Raw genomic sequence first — 26,619 nt, 5'->3', positions numbered from 1 at the left:
TCATACATATTATTTTATTCTTACGATGTCCATATTATATGATTTGGCTTTTCCATTATGAGCTGAGATAATATCTTTATTTTTGATGTTCGGTCTATGAAACCCACCAGATGGAATTGTGTTTTACCACCTATGAAAACCCAGTGAGATCTAAACTGGTCCCCATATAACCAGTGTACTGAATTAAGACATTTTCTTTTCTGTTCTACAACATATTTTGTTACATTCAGAATAAAAGTGACAACAATATTTTAGGTTCTGCTTGAGTGTTCAATCGTGTGTAAAACCTATTCCTATTGAAAGTAACACAAAAATACAAATAAAGAGAGACAAGCCACACCGCACATTCTAAGCATTTGAATAATTAGAATATCACTGACTTTTAATCTAATTATTTTTGACATCAGATAAGTGATTCTGTGCTACACTGGTGCCAAAAGCTAAAACCTCCAGATGACAAGAGGTAATACGGTTTGACAGATGGTTGCCACATGACCATGACACCTTTTCAAGCCAAACACTGAAGCTGAGCCTCTGCAGGTTTGATACCAGCCACGTTCACGATGTCCACAATCATGTCATTATATCAAACATATACAGAGAACACTTCACAGAATGAAGTGTGTGCTGAACAGCATAACAACACGGACCCTCAGAACCTGTGGAATTGAATGCTTATGTTAAACCAAATTAATTGTTCAGTTCCCAAGAACTTGAGGTCTAATGAGCAGCTGTTGCTGGCAGCGCTCAAGATGTTCGAGAGCTATATATATATATAGAGAGAGAGAGAGACACATATAGAGACAGAAACAGAAAGAGAGAGACACAGAAAGAGAGAGACACATAGAGAGACAGAAACAGAGAGAGAGAGAACGTATATATATATATATATATATATATATATATATATATATATAGAGAGAGAGAGAGAGAGAGAGAGAGAAAGAAAGACAGCAAAAGAGACAGAGAGAGATAGAGAGTCACAACGAAGGACACAAACAAGAAATCTGAAAATATATATTGTACCACTATTCCATTAACTACTTAATTTGTACATTGTTTTTGTTAAAGTGATTCTTTAACTGTCTTTAATATTTAATTTGATAACACATTTTTGCGCAGATAAGACCTATGAAAACACGAAACATGATTTATTTAGTTTTGCATTTACTATTTATTACACATACAGTGTAATAATCAAAATACATAAAGCTCATGTGATGGTACATTGTGAGGAAACAATCTATAGCTAAAGTGAACTTGTGCTCCTTGTTTTTAAATACAATGTCTGGAGGATTTGAAAAAGAAAAAGTTTGACCAAATGTAAATCACCACTTGGAAATGTCCTCCAATTACAAATAGAGAACACATTCCAGAATCACTGTCGCCCCTTAAAGCCTGTACAAGTAGGAATTAAATGTTTAGGACTTGGGTGTCACCCAGTGGTATAAAAACACATGTCTGATATGAATGTAACATAATTAACATACAAAACTAAATTCAAAAAAACAAACAGGGATCATGTCCCATCCACTCTCATACATTCTACTGTATTTGGAACCATGAAAAGAGAACAGCGCTGTAAAAACTCCAGTCATTAATCTTACCCTCATATTTATGTCTCAAGTCAGTGTCAAGTGTTTGTGGTGGGGAAAAAAACAAGTTGTATCTTCTGCAGTTTGTGATTTCTGTAGGATTCAAATGGGATTTACAGATGAAACATTTATGTTACTACAAAATATTTACAATAAATCACTTTTACTTTTGACTCAAAGCTACTCCTTGCTATATGGCTGAGGTCTAAGTGATGAGCTTGGCAAACGCCATCAGACAGAAAAAGAAGCAACTGCACTCTGTACATTTTCAAATCAAGCTTTCGGCCCCAGACTAAAGAAGAGGACCAATAGTTTGCATCATGAGGAGACTGAGCAGATATTTTGTTTGAGATTATATACTTAAATTAACTATAAGAAGTATTTTGTTTGAAAACAGTGTTTTTCTTTGAAAAAGGAAATAAGGCAAATATAAAAACTAGTTGAAAATCAGGCAAACTAACTTGACAATCATTCATCACTTGTTCCAGCTAAGTTAAGTATTATTTATATTTACTTAGCCACAAGTAACAATATGTACAACAGAATCTACAGCATCCCATACAACATTTAACTGACTAAAATTATAACCTTCAGTATGGAAAATATATTTTCACAACTACTAAAAAAAAAGATCGATGTTAACGAAACAGGAGCAGAGCTGTGTCAAGTCTTTGGAGCTATACCATAGTAACAGTTGTTTTTAATGTGCTTGAGGAGGTGATTCTTGCCTCTGAGAGCTAACACATAACACAGCAACTAACATGTTTGTCTTCTCTACAAGACATCCTAGGTATTCATGCTCCTTAGAAGAAAGACAGCACCAACCACAATGACTGTTTAAAGCAAGGAATGGGAGGGATAATGTCAATAGAAGTAAATGTTGACATGTTACTGCTCCTTTTAAACGGCTGTATTTATTAATTTAAAATCAAAAAGATATGATGGAAAATGAGAATTTGCCCAAATTGAACTCCCCGACTTGTATGTTTCTCATTAACCTGGGATTTGTATTGTTCTAACTGGTACCACAGAATGAGATCATGGGCTTTGATTGTCCCAGTGAACCACAAAAATCCAAGAACCACCTCAACTCCTCATTAAAAACATTACTATATTTCTGTACTTCTGAAAACAAGGTCAACACATCTTACATGACAGACTTTAACAGATGCTGTTTCTTCCAGCGTGTTCTCTCTGGCCCTCATGTTCTCATTGTTTTGATTTGATCTGGAAAAGAAACGTAAAGAACAGAGTTTATCAGCAAAACACCTGGACAGTGTCATGTATACAGACGCCCTCGTGATCCTGACCAAAACAAATTCATTTAAAGTGAAGACTGATGAGTCCATTATTATGTTCAGAGGTCAAACTTGTTTTTAAGTTAATTTAACAGCTCACAAACGTGGTGGGTTGTTGTTTGCTGGTTTCCAATTGCCAAAAATGTTATCAAGATAGAAAAAAAGAATTCATATTCCAAGTTTAAAGACTGATTTCTGCTCCTGAGTGAAGGTTCCTCACCTCATGAAACAACACACACCCTGTTTTAACATCGGAAATGTGAAACACTCTAAACTGTTTTCATTTGTGTGAACTCTTATGATACCTTGTAACCAGTCGACTCCCTCCTGTAAACCTTCTCCTTTCAGAGCATCTGTGGCACTGAAAAATATGAAGATACATTAAGAATTTTGCTGTAACCTACAACCATTTTTTCACTGTGAAAGAAACAACCAAACCTCTAATCACCACCTCTGTGTTACATCATTCATATCCATCACAGCAAATGCATGTAAATATTTTGCTGGTGCCAGTTGTGTCTCTTAGCTACAGTAAATACTGCAACACTTAACATGTCTACACAACTATTTGACAAGGATACTATTCTTTATGTTTTGAAATTGAAACAGTGAAACTAGCTGCAAGATATCAAGACGAATGCCATAGACTGAACAGTACCAAAAACATTTTTATTCCATTTTGAGATCACTACTTTCTGAAGTCAGCATAGTTATGGACAGATCCTAGTTGCTTAGAGTAATTTGCCATGTCTGTCAACGCCAACAGAGCACAGATGAAGAGAAAAATCTGTGTGCGCTGTGCAGAGTGTATTTCACAGCAGACAACAGTTCATCACTGATACATGTTTTCTCAATGACACTGGAATGCAGCAGTAATTAATTAGCAAATATGTGTTGATGTGTGTTCATACCAGATGTGCCAGGGTTTGTCTTTGATGTTCTCCAAACAGAGCAGCTGGGAGACCTTGACTGACGACAGAGCCTCCCTGACATCCATCTTGTTTGCAAAGAAAAGGATGGGGATCCTCCTGTGTTTAATATCTGTGGAGAAACACAGAGAAAGTTTTGAGCCTCATACATTTGTGAAGAAACTCACTCAAAATAACCAGAAACAATGATTTGAAACAGTAACAAAAAAGATGATCAGGTGATATGAAATTAGATTCATTGGGAAAAATTAAATGTATATTAATTATCCCAAAGGTTTATTTTTATACTGTGCTATAACTCAAGAGGGAGATAAAAAGCTGATTTCAACCAATGCAAGAACATGATCAATATTTGTGCAAAATGTTATTGAACTTACCTGGATGATTTAGTAATGTGTCCAGTTCTTCTTTGGCAACAACCATCCTCAGTTTGTCTGCACTATCAATGACAAATATGATCGCCTGACCTTCCCTGTGGAGAACAATGTGATTTGAGAAGTTAATATGTATATCTACATCATACATGGCAAAGAAGATTTTTGTTCCATCTGCACACTCACTTGTAGTAATGCTCCCAGAGGTTTCTGTACCTGCCTTGACCTGACATGTCAAACACTGTGAAGGAAAGACTATAAGTCGAGAGAGGAGAGGAGAGAAGACCAGAGGAGACCAGAGGATATTCATTTGTGACAGACAAATACAACTGGAAAAGGAACATTTAAAAAATAGCAGGAACAGCTACCTGGAGGTCTTGAACTTCTCTATGCTGAAACCAATGGTTGGGACGATGTCTTGTGCCTGGGCCTGAAAGACAAATGCAGTGTTTTCTCAGCAGCAGGTAAAAGTATGGGAGCAAACATTGCAACATACCTTCAAATCTTTTCTAGTTAAAGGTCCAGTGTGCAAGATTTAGGTGAAAGGGAACTATTGGCAGAAATTTAATGTAGAATAATCCTCATGAAGTTTTCACTAGTTCGTTTCATCTAAATTGCATGAGTTGTATTTTTCTTTACCCCAGAAAAGGCCCTTTATATTTAAATACTTTATATTTACATCCTCTCTATGGAGGCCGCCATGTTTTTTACAGTAGTCCAGACTGGACAAACTAAACACCTTTTGAGTTTTTATGACAACTGAAGTCTACCACCGTTTCTTTTTCATGTTTGGAAGGAGAGGGTGAGGTGAGGGGTGTTCAGCTGCAACATGCAATTTCAACACTAGATATCACACAATTCTACACACTGTACCTTTAACAAATTGTATGAAATATGCACACAGTATAATTAAAGACAAGCACATGGTGCAGTCAGTGATGTGGAATATGGAAGAGCACAACTTCAAATTCATGGAATCACTAATTAAATTGGAGGATAGATAAATGCTACATTTATAATGCGAGACTGAATAACATTTCACACATTAGTTATGTTAGAAACACACAGACTTACATTGGAGGGCTTGAGTTTGTTGATGATTGTGGTCTTTCCGCTGTTGTCCAGACCCAGACACAGAACATTCACCTCCTTTTTCAACCCCAGCCATCCCGCCAACCTGTCAAACAGCCCCATTGGCTAGCCAGCAACCATCAGCTGTCTGTATGATCTTCAAGAAACAGAACATAAAAACTGTAACATTCACAATGTAACACCTCAGCTGATGGATTAAACAGGGGTATTTTAAAGGGGTCCAGGAAAGCTCAGAACATCAACACATACATCGACAAATACGCTAAAGGTCAAATATGTGATTTGACTGACTACCTGATTTATTACCTGTATTGTTTTTCAGAAATGAAATAAAAAATCTGTACTTGAAATATTTGTATAACTCAGTTTGTGACGTGTGCAACATTTTCTCTCCATACATGAACAATTTTATAATCATTTCAACACTCCTTGCCTGCGTCCATGTTTCCTTATTGAATGATGTTCAGAAACGCATATGCACAGATCTGTGTATATGCTAGGGTTGTTCGGTATACCGGTACTAAATTTAAGCCTGTCTTTGTGGTATTTTATTTTATTTACTGATGCATAATATTATAGTTCTAAGATTTTCAATTAAAATAAAATCAATAATGACATTTTTTGTGTTCTCTTTTTATTTGGAAAAGTACCGAAAAGTATTGAAATACATGGTGGTACTGGTGACAACACTAGTATATGCGATTCTGAACATCACACTCTCATCATTGTATTATTTGTATAGCCCATATTGACAAATCACAGTTTGGCTAATATGGCTTAGCAAGGTCTGACATCCTCTGTCTCTGTGAAAACTACCAAAAAAAACCTATTAACAGGGCAATAACAGTCCTCTCTGCAGGACGGACAGAAGTACAATAGATGCTGCGTGTAACTGAGAACATCAGCAAACATTACAACACTGAAAAAACAGTTTGTGACATAATGGAAAAGTGTGTCAATGTTTAAAGTACAACATAGTTATTGTGTATTATACTCCATCTCTTTCTATCTTATTATCTATATACTACGTTAAATTTACTGCATTCACAAGTATGATGTTGGCAGAACTGTCACAGTCATGAATTAATACACTTTTTACATCCCCCTTCTCTTTAACCATGATTTCCAACACATCGGACTGAGCAGAGACTCTACAAGTCGCCTTTACACCTCCTCTCCTGAACACACTAATCTGTGTGTAAGTGTGTTCATTAGCCGCAGAGCAAAGGCTAACAACAGCTTCCAGCAAGAGACATTAACTCGACGACTTTTATTTGCTAACCGCTGGCTTAAGCTAACATGCTTACCGGGGTTCTAACGTAATTAACATTCGCTATTTAGTTAATCTCTTGTTGTTAATGTTGCTAGGTAGCTAACGCTTAGCTTCTCTAGCTTCCTGAGCGGTGTCTCACATTTAAGAGTCCCCCGAGGCACTTTTTTTTTTAAGTTGTCCGTTTTATAAATAAAGCGACAAGTATGAGACACGACGAAGGAAACACGTTAAAACACCCACACTTTCGTGTTAGCATCACAGTTGAGGCTAACACGCTAGCTGTGTGTAGCTAACGTTAGCTTGGTGCTATCGTTCACCGCACGGTGCTGTAGAAGCTGGGTTTTACCTGTAGTTTGGCCTCGGGTCCTGTCTCCGGGATGATTTAACGCTTCCCTTCAGTTAATCCATCAAATAACCAGGTTCAAACCAGCGTCTCACTCATTCCTCCTGCTCTCCATGCGCTTCAGTCCGGAGAGGGGAAAACCACCGGGTTATTTACATGCTGTTGCTGGGAGACCGCTGAGCTCACTCAACACCGCCGCCCACAGGCCAAACACGGAAGTGTCCTGTCTGTGTACAAATCTGAATAAGCGTGAAATCATCTGTAATGATTGTAATCAGTAAAACTGTTTCATTTATCATTTGTTGTTTTATTCTTATAATAATTATATTCCAGAGGAGAGTATCAGAGGACATTTAGGCTAAAAACATTTGTTTTTTTTTACGTTTGAAGAAGTGGTCACCATTTACTTCATTAGTTTTGGATTTGGCTGCAACACTGTTCACCCCTGAAACTCCTTCAGAGTTCTGTGGATCAAACACTTCACCCACCCCTCCATCGGCATAGTGGTGAGTAGATGAGTGACTTTCCATTTTGGGTACTTTACCTTTAAATGCAAATCCTCAGTATCATGAAAATGTATGCCTTTCTAAAAATAAAAAACAGTACATCACATGTAATCCAAAAGATTAGATTTAGAACAAAGAGGAATGTACTGTTTGGTTAACCATCAAGCCTTTCATCATTAACCTTCCAGCAACTGTTTGACAAACTCACCTGACAATTCTTCATGTCCAGAAAACGTGTCAGTCTCTCAAGTGACAATTAAGAGGATGCTGTAATTGTGAATGTGTGTTTGAGAGAGACGGCGTGCATCCATGGATACTTGTGCTAATGTCCATGAGAGACTGATGTCTGGGGCCTGTGGTGGTTAAAGTCTGAGAGAAAACAAAGTATTAAAATAGGCTTGTTTATTAAGGAACAAACATACTGAATAAAACATATGACTTTCACAAGACCCTTTGTACAAGACATACTGCATTATCATGAGGATAGAACATACACATCTAAAAAATCTTTTTGACATTCAGCGGTCTTCAGTTCAAAAAACATGATTGTATTTATCATTCTGTCAATCTTTACTTCTGGTGAATCAATTCATAATCCAGCTGGAAAGGTAGCTACTAAAATCACACACTTTGTTCCCCATGTTACCGTCTTATATCCACATCCTCTCTGGTCATGAGGTAACAGACTGGAGACCTTTCAAAGTCCATAGAAACCGTTGGATTGTCACTAGGAAAGAGAAGAGGTATCGGTGGACACTTGAAAAGACACTGGAGAGAAGATGTCCTAAATTCAAGTGAATGCTCGTGATTGCTGAGATATTATAGAGACCGCATTTGGCCAACGCAGACAGAGGTTGGTTGTTGTGGAGGCTGTGTTGATAATGATCCATAGGATGATGAGTGTGTTATAACTAGACCAGATGTGGTCTAGTGGTGGACTCCTTTCTCACAAGCAGTGTGCGGTGTCAGTTACACCAAACAGTCTGGTGTTGGAGCGCTGGTTTGTTTCCAGCTCAGTGCACGCGCACACACACACAAACACACTTATAAAGTCTGTCTTTGTGGAGTGGCCTCACACTTGAAAGCCACTCTGTTGGATGTGGTGAAGCTGCAGACGCAGAGACTGTATGCTGCTTATGATTCTCCTCTGGTGACCAATCAAACAGATCCCAATACGCCTGATGTCACTGAGGGGGAGAAGAAGATTTATACAGTTTGAATAATCATAGAACAGCAGCAAATGTATTAGATCAAGGCAAACATTCAGCACAGCAGAAAAAGAAAATAGTATGAGCTGCCTCTTAATGAAACAATTTTAAATTCAGGACACAGTAAATATCAAATCATTATCATCAAAAACAAGAAAAAACATTTAAAGTAAGGGTACATAATACACACAAGCTGTACAAATCATAGACTGTAGATAAAGATGGCCGACATGACGGATCCACAAAATTGAAGCCAAATTGATTGCCACCTGGTGGTTGGCTTTACTAGAGACCATGAACCCTGCCTCCTCCACGTTAGCGGATGAGAAATGGACTAAACAAAAAACCCGGCCCTTTGCTTAGGGTCTTTACAATTCTCTCTCTCCATTTCACACTTGCATTGTCTTAACGATAGAGTCAGGGAGCCCAAAAAATAAAAAAATTTATACGATAGTTTCTGTCATTGAAGGTATTTTATCTTATGATAGATACTGTTAAAAATGGCTGCATTGTCATGGTTGACAGCTGAGACTGAAGGAACATCCGACACAGTTCTTTTCCTCAAATCACAACCACACAGACTCTGGCTCTAAATGGCATCTTTGACTTATTTAACATTTTTTGGCTTCATTTCTGGATAGTTGGAGGAAGTGGAGGTGTCTTTATATACAGTCTATGGTACAGATAAAGATCATTTATATTATTGGAACAATAAAACCGTCCCTTTGTTCCAATGTTCCAAAATTCTTTTTGCTGCTATACCTACTCTACTACCTCTCCCTTCTGTTGATGTGCTTTTTGATACCACAGCTACACTCTGTGTGATTCGGCTTCACTCACTCTACACTCATGGTTGAAATAGAATCCAGTGTTGTGTATCCTGCTGCAAGGAAGTTGTTCTTGTACTGGCACATTTTGATGGAGTCGAGCCAGTCACCGATGGAGATGAACAGAGGGTAATCTGGCATGTCCTCCGGGGACTCGGAAAAACTAGACAAACAGAAATTTAAGCAGAGTATAAGTACAATCCTATTCAAAGCTGTGTGCTGTAAACCTTGTATCTAAATTATTACAAACCATTTTCCGACATGCAGAACTTTCTATCTCTCTCTCTTTAGTTCATGCAGTCTGGGGTTAAATCCACATTGAGCGACTTGTAAGATCAGCAGTGAATCCCTTCATACACTATAATATTCATTAAAAAAAGTAATTTACAGTAGACTCTACAAGTTTCCATATATTATCCATATCCTTGTTCTTATAGGCTGGATATTCCAAAAAATATACCACAAAACACTTTACTCTTAGTCAGATAATGCTCAACCTAGAATGCTTTCCTTAAGCGCCAGTTCACCGAACAGATTCTACTTGGAACTGCATTGCCAAACTATAATAACTCACAATTATCTATTCACTAACCCTCCAGGCTTATTTATCTCCAACACGTATTTTGTTCCAGAGGATGTTCATATTACTCATTACATTATTACATTTCATTTCGCTGACGCTTTTATGCAAAGCAACTTACAATAATGCTATCCTACTGAAATTAAAAGCAATGGCAGCATCAGAGGTGGGAAATATTCATATACAGTATTATGCTTTGGATAACACTACATTGTACTGTGAAGGTCACACAACTTGTAGTTACTGGACCAAAACACGCAAACGCTCTCACAGTGTTTGTGTGAATCGATACTTACCTCTGAACATCATTCACCAGCGTCAGCAGGCTGCTGGGATTGATTATGAGTTTGTCGAGGAAAGAGAGCACGTCGCTGAAGCATGGCCGCAGGCTGGACTCCTTCTGCCAGCAGTGCAGCATCAGCTGGTGAAGTGTCACAGGGCAGCCCATTGGGGCTGGCAGGCGGTAGCCCTCTTCAATTGATAAAATGACCTGAGAGGAACATAATGTTGTATCCACCACACACAGTTATACTCCTCATATAAGATATATACAGTATAAATCACATGCTGTGTTCACCAAGCCTGAGTGGCTGTGGAATTTTGAATTTGATTAGCATCTTACATCTTGATTGGACATCTCCCAGTAGGGCCTCTCGCCATATGACATCACTTCCCACATGACAATGCCGTAGCTCCACACATCGCTTGCTGAAGAAAACTTTCCATAAGCGATAGCCTCCGGTGCCGTCCAGCGTATCGGTATCTTTCCTCCCTTACAAACAGTGGTGACAGAGAAGTTTTGTTAAGGAGACCATCAGAGGCTCAGCACCATAAGTCCTCACAATTCTGCACCAGCTGTTCGATCCTCACTCACTGTTGCAGTGTAGGCTGCTTCACTGTCATCTTCAAGGACTCTGGACATCCCGAAATCTGACACTTTACACATCAAGTTTTCATCCACCAGGATGTTGCGGGCGGCAAGGTCTCTGTGAACATAACCCATGTCTGATAGGTAGTCCATGCCCACTGCGATGCCACGCAGCATACCAACCAGCTGGAGCACTGTGAACTGACCATCACGAGTCTGGAGAAGGTGTGAGAAAGAGAGAGGACAAATAAGGTGTGAGAAAGAGAGAGGACAAATAAGGTGTGATGAAGACAATATCTCCTAACTTCAAAAGGCCATAAACATGACCATTGACCACCCAAATCTAATTATTGAATCTGTGAATCTAAGCGAACATTTGTGCCAAATTTGAAAGGATTCTCTTGAGGCATTCTTAAAATAAAGCATTCACGAGGCAAACATGGTTTTGTGAGGTCACAGTGACCATGACCTCAAATTTCTGGACGGGTTGGACGGACGATGTGAAGACATAATGACTCCAGGCATTAAGTAACAGGAGTGTTATATGTTTTGGGGCCAACCAGTTCCTGGCATCTGTCATGTGCCTTGAGACAATCTCAATTCTCAAGATAACAATATTGATATGGCTGATAATGACCTAGACTTGTTATCTGCACCCTCCCATATACTATAGTACTGAGATGTTTCTTTAGTGCTTCAAGCTCTTTGGTGTGGCTGTTTGCATGTGAGCTGCACCAAGAATCTCTCCAAAAACAACTGAGGGTCCTTGATATGATCCATGTATTCACCACTGTGAGTACCACCAAGAACATCAGATTTAAAAAAGGAATAAATAACTAAATAGAATAATTAAAACCTGTTTTTCTTCATCTGTTTATTGCATATATTATTCTCACCCGCAGGAAAGAATCAAGTGCTCCATTTTCCATGTATTCCACGACTATCATCACTGGTCTGCCTGCAGGAAATGTTGAGAGACATGATTTGAACGGTGGACAGAGAAAAGAGACCAAAGTGAAGATGCATGTGTGCACAAACACTCAAACAGAGCTTACTGTTAGTGACGACTCCCTCCAGCCTGATGATGTTGGGGTTGTTGAACTGTCCCATGATCGAGGCCTCACGTAAAAAGTCTCTCCGCTGTTGTTCCATATAACCACCTTTAAGTGTCTTTATTGCCACAGCGATGTCCATCCTTCCAGGTACACGCAAACGACCACTACACACTTCTCCAAATTCACCTGCAATGTTTTGAAAACAGGTCATTGCACACCGCCTCCATCAGATGGCGCCCATGTCACAAAAAACCTACAAATGGGAGACACCTTCATGGATGGAATAACCCAATCTGTTTAATTTAGTGAACCATCAAACATTATTACTCACAGTCAGCAGGAGTGGATCTGCTCCTCTGAGGTACAATATAATAAAGTACTTCAAAATCAGCTTGCTAAGAGGATATATTAATTTAAAAGTAAAACTTTATGGGGTTTAACATTTCTCATAAAATACAATTGTAACTCTGTGTAAAATGTGTCACAGGTGCAGGTTAGCTATCACTGGGAAATTTTACATATGCTTATGTTATATACCAATTTAGGAAATAATACAGATTAAGATAATGGCATGTGCAAAATAATATTTTCTTCCAAATTACAGATCACTTGTTATCAGAAGTTAATGATTATTGTGGATTTTACCTGCACCAATCACTCTTTCAATGCAGATATACGAGGGGTCAATCTCTTTAGCAAATTCCTCCACAGCCTGAGTGGGGTCTTCATATGTGTCTGGATCCACATATGTCTTTATTCCAGAAAATGGGACTGGAAGACAAGAAGCACAACATAGTGTAATATTTTACACATGATTTTTGAGTAGAATCTCTACTCAGTCCTCCTGGAGCAAGTTCACAAGAATTTGGAGCATATAACAGATGGAGCATATTTTCTACATTGGTACACAACTCAAACCCTTTAAATACGGCAGATTTACAGATGCTTACCTGCAGAGCATATTTGCAGAGGACATTTTTGAATCTTATAGACACATGGTACAGTCATGTCAGATTTATAAATGATGGATGGAAACATTGGACCTGATGTGTTTAAAAGTAAAAAATATGTGCAGATCTTATAGATAAATACAGATGAGATCAGATACAGATAATGTGCTTTGTTCAGTGTATACAAAGTATGGAATTACATTTGATAACACACAGCAATCACCTGTACAGTAGGCCTACAGTTCAGTATAAGATGATGAAGTGCATCACAGTGTTAAAGGGCTTAACTTGGCACTGTATACGGTCTACACACATATATGGTCTTTGACTTATAGGAAATAAACTCGTTTTGCTCCACAACATTTGTTTGACTTTGCAATTTCTCATATGAGGTTGTCTTATAAATATATTCAAAATAAAACCCTTAAGCAGAAGTAAAGAGGTAATGAATGAATGAATAAACAAATTAATGAATGAAGCTAATGTTTTATTTTTGTTGAGACTGTACCAGAGAAGTTCATTCTTGATTTAACTACACTCCATCGCTGGTGTATCTTCTTTTTTATTATGAGGTTTCTCTGCTGTTTTGTGGAATGATGGAGAAAAAGAGCAGAAAAGAGACAGAAAGTGTTGAGAAAATGCCTCAGAGCTTCGTGTATAAAGACACTGCAGGTAGCCAGACTTCAACATGCTCCTCTGTGGCAGAGGCTGGGGATGATGTCACACTGAGCGCTGCGCATTATAACTGGCACAAATGATAACTTGAAGAAGCCCCTGTTACACCTCGTGCAGATGAGCTGGGGACCGAGTGTACTTTTTAGCCGTGTTAGCTCGTATTGCTCAGGTCTGAAGGCTTTGTCTGAAAAATATTCCATTTTGGAGTCGATGCTCTGCCTCTGTCTCCTGAGTGTCTGAGCTCAACTCTATAATAGAACAAGACTTTTCCAGCCGTTTGTTGAGCCTGCTGGCGTCCCCCTGCCGAGTTGAAGCCTCCGCAGCACACGACAGCACAGAACAAACAACAAACACAGACTGTGGAAGGAGTAATAAACTATAACAGCTCAAAGTATTTTCACAATATCTGATGAAAAGAATCATAAATGTGTATTTGTACTGACAACTGAGTAAAAATGTAAATGAGAAAAAAGTATGAGCAGCAAAACTCTGTCTGTTCACTGGAGGAAAATATATAAGACGATATGAAGCTATATATAAAAAACACTTGATGTGTAATGTGTAATAGTAATGCTATCAAACTTCAATTGTTTGTGTACATATAACTTCGAATTTGAAGTACACTTGTTATCCGGGTTTACAGTTTATATACAGGATTATTATAAAATAATCTTTTACATAAGGTAAACAACTATTCATTAAGTTTGATGTGATGTAGTTATTAAAAAATGTACTTGTCAGCGCTCTCTAATGGACAAACTATGGAAACGTTGTTTCGTCCTGAACTCAAACCTAGTTTGACCTTTCTGTTCATGGCAGATAAAGGTATAGTATAAATGTATACCTCTGCAATATGGTAATATCAGCACACACACAAAATAAATACTGCGTTCACTACCATGTCCACTGCGGAAGCGAGTCCTCCTCTTCTCCTCTGACTTCATCCTGGCTTTAATGTAGCCTTGACACCTGTACAAATTCACCAGATTACCACAGAGTACACTCATCAACACACAACACACCTCTGTACATCACAGCCGTTTCCCTCATTGTCGTATGTCTTTCTGCTGATAAACCTCTCTATGCAACACAGTGAATTAGCAGCAGAAACGTATGCTATCTAACTTATTTACTGCCCTTATGAGAAAACGTGGAAAAGCTATTTGTGAACAACCTAAAACTGTTCAAAATAAACATTTTTTTCCAAAACAAACTTTTAGGCTTCTGCCTGTTATATCACTCACATTTTGTTTTGAAAACATGTCTCTGCTCAAAAAGTTAATTATTTCTGGCGATTTTCGTCCGTTTCCCAACTTTGAAATACATTTCAGGCTTTAAAAAACATAAAGGTTGGTGCTGTTTGAAAAGGCCAAGTAGTCTACAAATAAATATACATTAACAAATATATCTTTCTCCAAATGGGAAAAACACTTGAATTCTAAATTAAAATATCTTACTCTTGACTAAATATCATAACGTATATTAAAATGAAAGATTCTTCTGACACGAGGCCCAATGACAAGGTACCTGAACCAAAGACTATCGCCTCAGCTTAGACCACAATTAAAAACTTACTTACTAAAACAAGTAAAAACCCAGACAAAGTTTGCAACAAGTCATTTTTCACTGTTTATTAATAAGTGCCACTAACAGTAAAGTCCTGTGAACCAGACTGAAGACAACAGTCTGAGTTAACCTGTGGAAGTTAATGGAATGGAGCAAACCGCTGGTACTTACATGCTGAGTAATTAGGCAGAAAATTGGTTCAGCCATTTGGAAAATAAGAGTGTCTGCTTGGTGGCAAAAGAGAGTCTATCAACAGACTTCCAGGTTGTAGCTTCACTCTGGAGATTATGTGAAGCACAAAGGTGTGTGTGTGTGTGTGTGAGTGGTATTAATGTTTAGCTAAAGGAACCAGGACCAAGGACCAGCGAGGCACACAGGCTCTTACCGTCCAGTGATGAGGAGGAAGAGGGTGAGGATGATCAACAGGGAGAAACCTCCTACAGCCGCTGTGACGACCACCAGAACCTGGCCCTGATCAGCAATATCAGGATCTGAGCAGAGTAAGGGCGAAGGAGAAAAAAACAGATGAGACTGATCAGTGTTGAGCTTAGAAACTCAAATGAGAGGACTGACACATCACATTGAAAATGGCCACTGTTCATGGTGAATGGTTTTAGTTTCTCTGTATCTTATTTAAACATTCTGAGTATTTATCACTAGAGAACTTGCAACAGATGAGATCTCCACATTTACAGTGTCCTAATGCTCAGTTTTCCATTTTTTAACACATCTATAAATAGTGCCACCATATTTTAATCACATATAAAGTAAATATAAAAGGGCATTTGTTCTGCTTCTGCTCTGTATTATAATCCAAATAAAGCAGATTACACATAAATTATTTTTATTCAGACTTGGATAAGTGATCATGTTAGTAGAAAAGTGGCTGCACAGTCAGGTACACATAAATCTGTCACACCAAACTAGAACATTAAAAAAACATATTGATATGTTTTCCAAAAGGCAAATGATAACAGTAGAACAAGTACATGCTAATTATTTTCATAGCACAAATATGAATTTTAAAAGAATGTTTTGAAGACAGCTTAACTTAAAACTTGACTTGTCATCGGGGGAGTTCATAATATAATTGTATCTCCATTGTTGTGGTTTTCTGTGTCTGGCTACTGTTACCATTAAGTGTAACTGAGTTCTTTTATTCCCAACTAAATCTGAGGGGTCGTAAGATCCCTGTATTCACTGACATATTTGTAGACATCCATTGTATAGAGTAAATCTTTTTACATCTGTGATGAAACCTTAAATATTATTTTCTCTAACAGTTTGTATAAAATAAAATAAAACTCAAGAAACATGAAAAAGGTCAAATTCCCTGCACTGTATGGGTTGAGATGAGAGAGGAGGTGACTCTGAAGTTGAGGCACAATCAAACTATATAAATGGACCTGCATCAGAAGTATTGGTCCTGGGAGGATGAGAATATGAAGGTGGACATCTCATCTCTAAAAGAGAGAGAGTGTGTGTGTGTGTGTGTGTGTGTGTGTGTGTGTGTATGTGTATGTGTGTGTGTGTTCATCCCTGCATATTTCAGGGTTAGAATCACCAGAGCGTTACGTGTGCATGAAAACTGTAATAAGCACAACTACACAGCCTGAGTCAGGAACTTACAGAGCTTATAAACATTTAAATAAATGGCTCATGCCTGAGGAGGCGCTGATGAGTTTCACTGATCCATAGCAAAGAATGACCATGAATTGTCTCCAGGGATTTTATAGGGTTGTTGATCAGCACAGATGACTCCACTTATTGTCCCCCTGCGTTGTATTCAAACTAAACTCCATATCCACTGGGATCTCAACACAAATCTAACTGAATGTCAGAGTCATTCCTCCCAACACACACAAAACAAAGCCACAGTTCCTTTACACCCACGCCCCCCCACAGTCGTACCCTCGGCTGCAGTAGCAAACTCAAAGTTGGGGCTGTAAGCGGTGTAACCAGAAGCAGTGCGAGCGCGCACGTGGAAGACATACACAGTGGAGGGTCTGAGGCCTGTGACCACCACGCTGGGGGATTTGGTGCGTGTCGATGAGTAGCTCAGCTGCTCTTGCTCCTGGACAAACGGAAACAGATCATAAGATGACCAGTAAACAAAAGCACATTTTGGCAATTAAATGTTTGATCAAAACCTATTTTCTTATAATTACTACTGAAGTTGGTAAACAGGTAGAGATCGCAATTGCACAATGCATGTTACTGAATTACCTCCAACAAGGAGGTTATGTCTTTATCTGCATTGTTTGTAAGTTGGCGGCATTACACAAAAAACTAGTGGACGGGTTTACCATAAAACTTGATGGAAGCATTCGACATGGATCAGAAAATAACCCACGACATTTTTGTGCAGATCTGGATCAAGGGGTGGATGCAAAACATTTTTTTCACTTTCTTTAACATTGCAAGAAACGGTGATTTTTTTTATATTTTCCATTTCGGGGTTGGTTTTGATGAGTGTGTGCAATTTGGTCCAGATCCAAATAAAAAAGTGGGACGGTTGAGCCTTGGCGGAGGTATGAGTGCCATAGTTGTTTCTCCGTGTATGAAGCATTTCAGTGCTAAAGTTACTCTAATCCAAACTAGTTCTGTTTAGATTGATAAAAACTTCCTCACCTTTTCAAAGTATTTGATCTCATAATCCACTATGTCGGAAGGAGGCAGTTCCACTTCTGACCAGGAGAGAGCGATGCTGGTTTGAGTGGCCCCATCTTTTCTGATGACGCCCACCAGAGCAGGACCTAATGATGCAGCCAAAGAGAGCAAAAAAAATCCAGATGCACCAGTATAAATGTCCACACTGGTAATTTCATGATACGTCCAAGACAAAAATAAATATGGAAACTTATCTGACGTGATTTCTAATTTATTGACTTAGAGTTGCCTTAGTGAATGTGCCAAAGAGTCAACTTTAAAAGTAAAACATTGGGAGAAACATCAGCGAGAAACTCATCTATCATATCATTGCTACAGTTATCAGTAATAACAAGGCAGCTGGCCGCCCAACCTGAGTCTGGTTCTGTTGCAGGGTTTTTCTCTCTGCACATTGAGGAAGCTGTTTCCCTAAAATATTGAAAGATCTTGGACCTTACGAAGGAAAGTACATTGAGATAGTACATGTTGTGGTTTGTATATACGCAAATGAATTAAAATTGATCTGAAAAATGTAATTGGAACAAAAGACTGTGGAACTGAGAGTCAATGATCTAAAAGAGGTGAGCATCTTGAGTTCAGAGACACGACTGCAAAACACTCCAGTGTCTCAAGTCACCATTTGAAAGATTGCCTCATTGAACCAAGTTTTAGAGGATGATACCAAAAGAGAAATGAAGACCAAGAAATAAACATTCCACTGTCCAGCTCTGATATGACGTTCGGCCTGAGGCAAACATCTTTGTTAACCAAACCACCAAACCCATAGCAACTGTTCTACATTCCTGTCATCACTGCTGAATTTGGAGGGAATATTTTACACAAGGTTGCTGAGGAGACAGAAAAATCACCTCGCAGAGATTCAAATATTTACCATTAATTATTCATTAAGCCTGTGCTTGAAGAGATTTGGCAAAATAATAGATCCAGTCCCTCTGTTGTTTAGTGTGCTGTCTGGAGGATGAGCGCAGGAATACAAATCACTGTTGGAATACTAATCCCAACACTACAGAGAGATGTCTTAAACTGTCCTCATGAAAGACACAAAGAAGGCTGCAGATCGGATGGGACGCTTCAGAAAGTTAATGTGTTACGTCAGAGGGATTGGGGGGAAGATACAATTTTCACGTGGTCAAGAAGTCAGGATTTTCAAGCTTCAAGGTCCAGCAGCTCAACCACTTTAACTTGTTTAAACAAAAAAAGAGCAAAGAGGAGAATGGTGCACACAGGAGGCAAGAGTTTGATGACTGCTGCAAAAATGTGCTCTGGAGGTAACAATTATGTAGATTTGAGGTGTGTCCGACTTTTACAATACAATGCAGAAATTCCAACTCCTGACTCATGTCTTTGAACGTACATTTCTTCGAGGATCTGAAACTTTCAATCATGTCCTATATGTGACAATCAGACACCAAAACCTGAGTTTAATACAAGTGGAATAAACAACTCACAGCAAATAAGAAACTATGGTGTGTTATGTCAAAGTTTCACAGGATTATCAAAGGAAACAAAAACCATCAATCATGTCAAATTAAATCGACATCCTTCCTAACTCACACCTGAACAGGCTCTCCATCATTGGACTGTGCTGTCTATCAAAGACTTTGCGGTGCCAGATCACACATCTGCTGTCAGCCACGTTATTCCAGGTAACATGTGCCCTTATATCCTGCTAGCGAGTATATGTTGTGGGAATATCTCAGACCTCTCAGTCTGGCTGCCTGCTGCAGTTCTTAATGGCAAACAGCAGACACATCAACAAACACATGCAGGATTCACTGACAGAACACTACAGCGCAAAGCTGCACAGGCAAGTCAACAACAAACTCCAGTGAGTTGTTTTGCAAATGTCATCTGAGGCATATTTGAAAAACTGCAGGTTCGAGTGTAATAATGACCAGTGCAGTGTCGGCTGCACTCATTATTACTAAGTGCTCAATATTAAAACCTGTTCTTTTCTTCTTACAGGTGAAATAAATGCCAGGTGAGTTTGCAGTGGATGATACTACACTGTAATCCTGAAAAACAACAAATTCATACGGGAGGCCGATAATTATTGTCATAATCGGTAAATACAGCAATTATTTTTACTCCATCAATTAATGTTTTGTCCAGAAAATGTCACAAGTTGACATCACAGTAATGAGCAACAGTAAAAACAAATAATTCAACTGACTTCCTCTCGAAACAAACAGAACAAGCTGGAACTCAAGTATGTATTTGTCAGTGGAGGGCATTCCTCCACCAACAGTCCCCTTCAATTCAATCTACCTGCACAGACTTGCACACACTCATCGATCTTGGTCACTTAAATGTGCCTGATTCTTTTCATCGAAACACTACATCTCCCAATGTTAAAGAAACTAATAAAGAGATCCTGGATCCATCTTGATCCGGATCAAAACATGTCCCATACTGCATCCTTCCACAAAGAAATCCGTCCAATAGTTTTTGAGTAATCCTGCTAAGAAACAAACCAACAAACAAACAAAACCTCCTTGGTTGATGTGATTCAACACAGGGAAACATCACCAGCAAAATAAAGAGTATATATGTGTTCAATTTTAAACCATAAAAGCACGAAATCTACAAAGTCATGCATGAATATACCTTGAAATGCAAAGTACTTTCCATCCGACTGAAACTGATAATAACATATAAACAACAGCTCCTATAAATGTCATGTTCAAACTAGTGATGGCGATATTTTTCACTTGGCATCAGTTGCTACCAGGCAGATAAATATGTATAACCCACTTACAGGGTAAGAATCACATTACAGGAGGTGATTTCCATCTGCACAATGCAGTATAATGTTGTGTATCTGTCATTGTGTCAATGAGCTTCCATCTTTGTGAGTATCGACACTTTTTGCAGAAAGGGGAAACTCCCTAAAAAATCTCTAATGCAAGACTCTGTCCCAGCCTGAGGATAAATCAATCCACCAGTTAGATACCTACTTGCTGTGGATGAGCAGCTCAGAGAGAACAATCACTAGCATTACAGTTCAATCCCATTTCAAACAGCTAAAGATCATTGAGAATCTATAAGGTCTCATTGGTTTATTGGAAACATGTAAAAATAGGTTAACCCTCAACTGCACAAGCTCGAACATATACAGAAAGGACAGAGGAAGGAAGGAGAGAGGGAGAGAGAACAGGGAGAGCTGTAAAGAAATCCCATGAGGTTGCATCTCCCCGGCATCTGAGCATATAAATAGAAATCAGCCGTATTCCCAGAGCAGGGAAGATGAAAACAGAGGAGAATCCACGGGAGGGAAGGGGAAAAGAGCAAAGTAAAAATCTCCTGAATCAGGACACCGCAAAACACTGGGAAATGTTCACACGCGGATTTAACATGTGAGAACTCTGCATGCTCTTGATTGACGTAATCATGAGGTAGACAAAGTGGCAGAATAGGATCTCTTCAAAACAGAAAAAAGTGCCATGAGCATAAAATGGACCCAAAAGTCACAAGGAAGCTTATCCACATTTTTCTGCATATCCTTCAGGACTCTTTTTACTGCAAAGATCAATGACATAGCAAAAGTCCATAAATAACCTGGAGGGCGGCACAGTGGTCAGTTAGCACTGTCGCCTCAAAGCAGAAAGGTTCCTTCGAATCCAAGTTTGGTGGGGGGGCTTTCTGTGAAGAGTTTGCATGTTCTCCCCCATGTTTATGTGCTACTCCGGCTTCCTCCCACAATCCAAAGACAGAGACTCTAAATTGAATGAGGTGTGACAGTGAGTGTGAATGGTTGTTTACTTCTGTATATTGGCCCTGTAATAAGATGGCAATCTGTCCAGGGTGTACCCCACCTCTCGCCCAATGTCCTGCCCCAATCGCAAACCTCAAAGTATAAGCAGCATGGATAACAGATCGATAAATAATGATTAATGCACAGCAAAACATATCCACTCCTTCTTGCAAACTGACTGAGCCCTAACTCTCCCGCTTGCATAGGAGGAAAGAACTAACCAGCAGTTTGTGTATCAAAAAAGAAAAACATCCCGGAAAGGCAAACAAGCCAAGTAATTGAATGCCCCCATGGATCTGCTGAAACAGTCTCACGTAATGCTCCGAGTAAAATCCAGGGAGGAGTCTGCAAAAGAAAAAGCTAAACCGCCAGAACTGGAGGGGAGGCATCGTCAGCACAAGGCCACCAGTTCCTCTTGAGGAGGAAGAAAAGATGCAAAAAGAAACGGTGAAAAGATGAAAAAAAACTGCAGCAAGTGAGTGACGTTAAAAAAACTCGAGCAGCCTCCACTCAACAAGCAGCACCAGCACAGTGTCAAATCAGGAGGTGAAGGATTATTTGTTTCAAACCTGTATGAAGTTTAAAGATATAATCACACAGCACAGGCTGCACATGTATGTACAGTATATGGATGTAATGCTACTTAAAAGGTGAATTATTGCACTGTTTGGACCATTGAGCAAACATATAACCAGGAAACAGTCAGAACAATATAGGAATACTCATTAACTACTTAATTACTAGGTAATTTTTAAGTTCTAGCTGAATCTGCAAATGTGTAAACTGGAGTAGTTGAACTGAAAAACCATTTAAACCAGCAGCCGTTCCTGCAAAGGTTCAATACATTAAATCTCACATTAATGATAATGGTTTGATCACATTAGACATGTAAGTCGATTCATTTTGATTCATCCACACATACAACCACTAGCTTTAACCTTGAACAAAAACACATGTCAACTCTTTGAGTCTGATCTTAAGTCCAAACAATCAATTATTAAACCTTGCATAAGATTGACTTTTAACAGACAGTCCTATTCTTGTGATCACCTCTGTGCAGCAGCCTTACACAAATTTGCATTGATTTCTCTGTGCCTCTCTCAGACTACTGCAGTGCACTTTGTGGGAGGAATCTTCAGTGAGACGCTCTGCTGAGCAATAACTACAGTGTATTTTGAGCTGAGTGCAGCTCACTGTTCATAAACACACAGATCAGCCTGTTCACTCGGCTTTGCCTTGCTGTCTTGTAGAGCCGGTAGGACAACAGCACCGAAAATCAGAGAAACCCACATCCTGTTTTCCAAAGTGAGCTCCAGTGTGGAGGAGTGTGCACACACACAAACAGGCATTTGAAATGATCAAACGCCTTTTCTGAGAACCCATGACAAAACGGATCTTGTTCGGCTCTTGCAGCGACAAAACTCAATGATAAATCCACTAAACCACACTTTCAAAGGCAGTGAGCATTTCATACATCTTACTTTACTGAGCATCACAACTTATCAAAGTTAGACAAGCACACAGGCAAATTGGGAAGAGAAATTATTAGTAAGTCTGATTAATAGGCTTAGAATAATTAAAAGCATAATGAGGCATTAATACGCAATTTGCAAACAGATAACACGGCAACAGAAAATGAATCCTCTTATTGCTTCTGACTAAAAAAAAATCTAGTTAATTGCTAATTCTGCTTTTGATTGGTTATCATTCCATCACTGACATCATATCACAGTCAATTACATGAATCACCTCGCAGTGACCATGCTAATTGGCAATGAGCCCGTCAATCTCAGGTCCGTCCAAACAGAAGTTCAGCAGCACAACAAACATTTCAACTCGATGATTCTTCCACCTCATATGAACGTGTAGTGAGATTTGAGGAGCTTATAGAATATTTTGCATGTTATCTACCATGGAGTGTTTTGAAAGGTTCAATGGTTTTATTTTGTATTAAGAAGCTTCCTGCTGGATTTTCCACTATGTGCATAGATCAAATAAATACCACGTGAATATTACTTGTCCAATCACATTTGTGGCAGTTATTTACGTTTTTTGCATGAATTTTAACACGATGCTGAGAATTACCTCTGGACTTGGCTGCAGATTATGAGCCACCGAAACCTGCACACAACAGTATGAATGGGGAACAGTGTGAAAGCGTAACACTTTATTCTTTTCCCCTTTTTTGCATAAAATCTGCAGGATGGCTACATTAGTGCAAACAAGCATGATCAGCATGAATAATTCCTATAATATCATCTATCAAAGCACAAAGTTAAAATGATTATTATACTCCTCTAATGGATGTAGCTGTAGGATGTAAATATACATATTGAACTATTCTATAATGACACTTAATCAAAGAGCAATATATGTGCTCTTAGGAAGCAGAGAGAGAAGTTAAACATGCATGGGTGTGTGTGTGTGTTGGGGGGGGGGGGGCAGACAACACGAGGGGGGAGCTGGTAAATGACCATCTGCACGGCTGTAAGTACATGGATGAAGCAAACGTGCATGTAAATGTTATATGTGCATGAAATGGTTTGTTTGCGTGCACGTCTGGCTGTCTGTCTGTGCACACACTCCGTACGTCTGCCGAGGAAAGGCAGTTTGACAAGTTAATCCAGTCTAAACATCCACAGGGAAACATCCCCACAGGCGGCTTCTCCTCCTCCGCTGAGATTATTTAGCATTTCAACTTCCTGCCATCAGTCTGGCTGCCTTCACCAGAAGGAGAGAATTAGGTATGAGGCGACACATAGGATATGACATTTGGTTTCCATGGCACGACGACAGCCTATCAGCATAGTTTTATTTATAAAAAATAAGACTTTAATTCAATGATGCACTGTCTACTGGGGGAGAATGATCCACAAGAAATGACCTAATATATTCTCTATGTATTAAAGGTGAGCGTAAACACAACTAAAGTAAATCCCTACGGAGATCCAATGCAGAAAGGTTGGTAAGGAACTGGTATTTATTAATTACATTTTAAAGACTGACGGACACAAACCTATTGGGGGCATTTGCACAGTCAGTAAACTTGACACATGTGAAAGGACATTTTTATTCCCAATCTGTCGACTCCTGGCTTGCTCACCACTTTGTCCCAGACTTGATCCAAAAGGGAGACTTTGTAATTCAGACCAGGCTTCTTTGAGTTACTTTGTTCCTGCCATCTATCATATAAGTAGGTCTTGTTGTGTCTGAAACTGAAAAGGTGGAAAATATGATCAACTTTTGTTGTTTTCTTCATTTAAAATTAGTTTTTTTTTCCTGGTGAGCCTGAATACAAATGATAATCTCTGACAATCTTCGTGATAATGCAATTATCGCAGCCTATTACTGCAAACAAAGATGATGCAGCACCGATTCACCCGCAATTCCCTGTTTTATATCTGAGCCGCTGATGAGCGATGAGCATCAGTCTTGTTCTCATCAGAAATTCATCTCACCACTGACTTGCAGCTCTTGCTGAAAGGGAAGAAAATGTGCACATACATCCTGCCATAATTTATTAATCCGCTCTCTTTCCTCCCTTCATCTCCACCTTCTCCATCAATTATTCCATCAATATTCTTGCCCTAATATATAAGGTTCAAGTTTCAGTCGCTGAACTTAAGATCTCTTATTTTCCCTAATTCCAGCCCAAGACAATGGTGTCTTAAAGACTGCTGGCTATGGTTGACCTCAGGTCTGCTCAGCTCTGCTAATTAAGATTTGGTTCAGGTCACAGTGGCTCTGTCAAGTGTTCAGAGGTCAGAAATGTGCTTCACCTACTGACACATTGAGTTGGATAGGGACACAATGACTGTGGCAGTAGTGGAGGGTGCTCAAGATAGAGAAACACAAATCTAGTTGCTAAAAGCTGCAATGCAAACAAGGTATTCCTGAAGTATCAATCAGGTAATACTGTACAACATATGGAAATACATGCAGAATCTAATCTTTTTTAGAATTTCAGAGCTGAATATATTATTGTAGAGCCTGACAGATAATGATTTTTGGGGGTTGATGTAAAGTTGCCAATGATTCCCAAGTTTGACAAATGAAATGTAAGAACTCTGCAACTCACCAGCTTGATGCGTGTTGACGGTAATATTTGCCAGTGAGCGTGCGGCCACCCCCAGCCCAGCTACACCATTCATGGCCTCTACGTGGAAAGTGTAGTTGGTGTGCATCGCAAAATCCAGTATTGCCACAGAGGTGCCAGTCAGACCATGCGGCCGTGGGATGAAGCGCAGATCCGCCGAGCACGGCTCACACTGCGTCAGGCCACTGTCGCCGTCACTTCCATCACAGCGCTGGCACAAGATGTTATAAGTGATGTCCTTCCTGCCACCTGTATCAATGGGAGGCATCCACTGCAAGAAGAGCGCTGTGTCATTGATCAATGAGACGAGGTTCCTGGGAGCTGACGGAGGCCCTGAAGAGAAAGAAAGAATATTTAGAGCCAGGAAGAATTAACTCACTGATAACCACTGAACTTTGTAAGGCAGAGTTTCTAAAACAAATATAATTGTTGAAATATGGCTTAAAACATTCAAAGGTGTTATTGTCTGTTTGAATAAAAGAAACAACGTAGAGCTTCTGGCAGAGCTGTAGTCCAAAAATGATATCAGTTGTTTTGCTGGCATTCTTAATTCTGCAAAACTCCTAAGTGTGTTACTGCAAAAGTATGAAAGATTAGGCATTAAACATAACGGTAACATGTCTCTGAACACACCACTCATCTGACCTTAAAGAGGAAGAAGCGACAGTGGGCACACGATCACCACAATCTGGCCCTCGAGCAGCCAGTGAGCAGAATTTGAATCTGAAGTATGTGTGATAGGTTTGTAGGTACATTCGGTGCGTGGGTGGTCGACTTTCAACACATCCTGCGGGATTTCATTCCAACAGCTAGTGTCAGTTTCTTGGATAAAACTGTTCGGATTCTTGTTTTTTCAATTTTCTCAAAGAAGTCAGAGCTGAAGTTATGAGGGTGTCTTTGTATATCTGTGTGTAGGAGTGTGGGCGGTGTGCAGTTTCAAAGTGCCTAAAGTGTTACACT

The 26,619-nt window shown here is 39.2% G+C and overlaps 2 protein-coding genes across 2 annotated transcripts in view; both read right to left on the bottom strand.

Annotated features, from left to right (window-relative positions):
• Positions 1-1,130: 1,130 nt before the first annotated feature.
• On the bottom strand, positions 1,131-7,088 carry arl6 (ARF like GTPase 6). Its single transcript, XM_020080037.2, has 8 exons — positions 6,908-7,088; positions 5,271-5,424; positions 4,565-4,626; positions 4,383-4,451; positions 4,200-4,294; positions 3,805-3,934; positions 3,199-3,254; positions 1,131-2,822 (listed from the first exon to the last, which is right to left on the bottom strand). The coding sequence occupies exons 2-8, from the start codon at positions 5,388-5,390 to the stop codon at positions 2,797-2,799; spliced, it is 558 nt and encodes a 185-aa protein (XP_019935596.1). The 5' UTR covers positions 5,391-5,424; positions 6,908-7,088; the 3' UTR covers positions 1,131-2,796.
• Positions 7,089-7,797: 709 nt separating this feature from the next.
• epha6 (eph receptor A6) overlaps positions 7,798-26,619 on the bottom strand; it is a 43,833-nt gene continuing 25,011 nt past the window's right edge. The window contains exons 8-20 of the mRNA XM_069525174.1: positions 25,642-25,992; positions 17,771-17,895; positions 17,051-17,213; positions 15,525-15,630; positions 14,472-14,542; positions 12,594-12,719; positions 11,949-12,134; positions 11,790-11,851; positions 10,900-11,109; positions 10,648-10,797; positions 10,322-10,515; positions 9,459-9,608; positions 7,798-8,597 (exon numbers count right to left, since the gene is read on the bottom strand). Of these exons, the coding sequence (XP_069381275.1) occupies positions 8,483-8,597; positions 9,459-9,608; positions 10,322-10,515; positions 10,648-10,797; positions 10,900-11,109; positions 11,790-11,851; positions 11,949-12,134; positions 12,594-12,719; positions 14,472-14,542; positions 15,525-15,630; positions 17,051-17,213; positions 17,771-17,895; positions 25,642-25,992 (2,009 nt within the window). The 3' untranslated portion in view covers positions 7,798-8,482. The remainder of the gene's footprint in view (positions 8,598-9,458; positions 9,609-10,321; positions 10,516-10,647; positions 10,798-10,899; positions 11,110-11,789; positions 11,852-11,948; positions 12,135-12,593; positions 12,720-14,471; positions 14,543-15,524; positions 15,631-17,050; positions 17,214-17,770; positions 17,896-25,641; positions 25,993-26,619) is intronic.

This window comes from Paralichthys olivaceus, chromosome 1 (assembly GCF_024713975.1).
Source record: "Paralichthys olivaceus isolate ysfri-2021 chromosome 1, ASM2471397v2, whole genome shotgun sequence".
In the NCBI taxonomy this organism is placed as follows: Eukaryota; Metazoa; Chordata; class Actinopteri; order Pleuronectiformes; family Paralichthyidae; genus Paralichthys; species Paralichthys olivaceus.
Note: the sequence above shows the minus strand (reverse complement) of the source record. Positions and strands in the feature narration are given on the sequence as shown.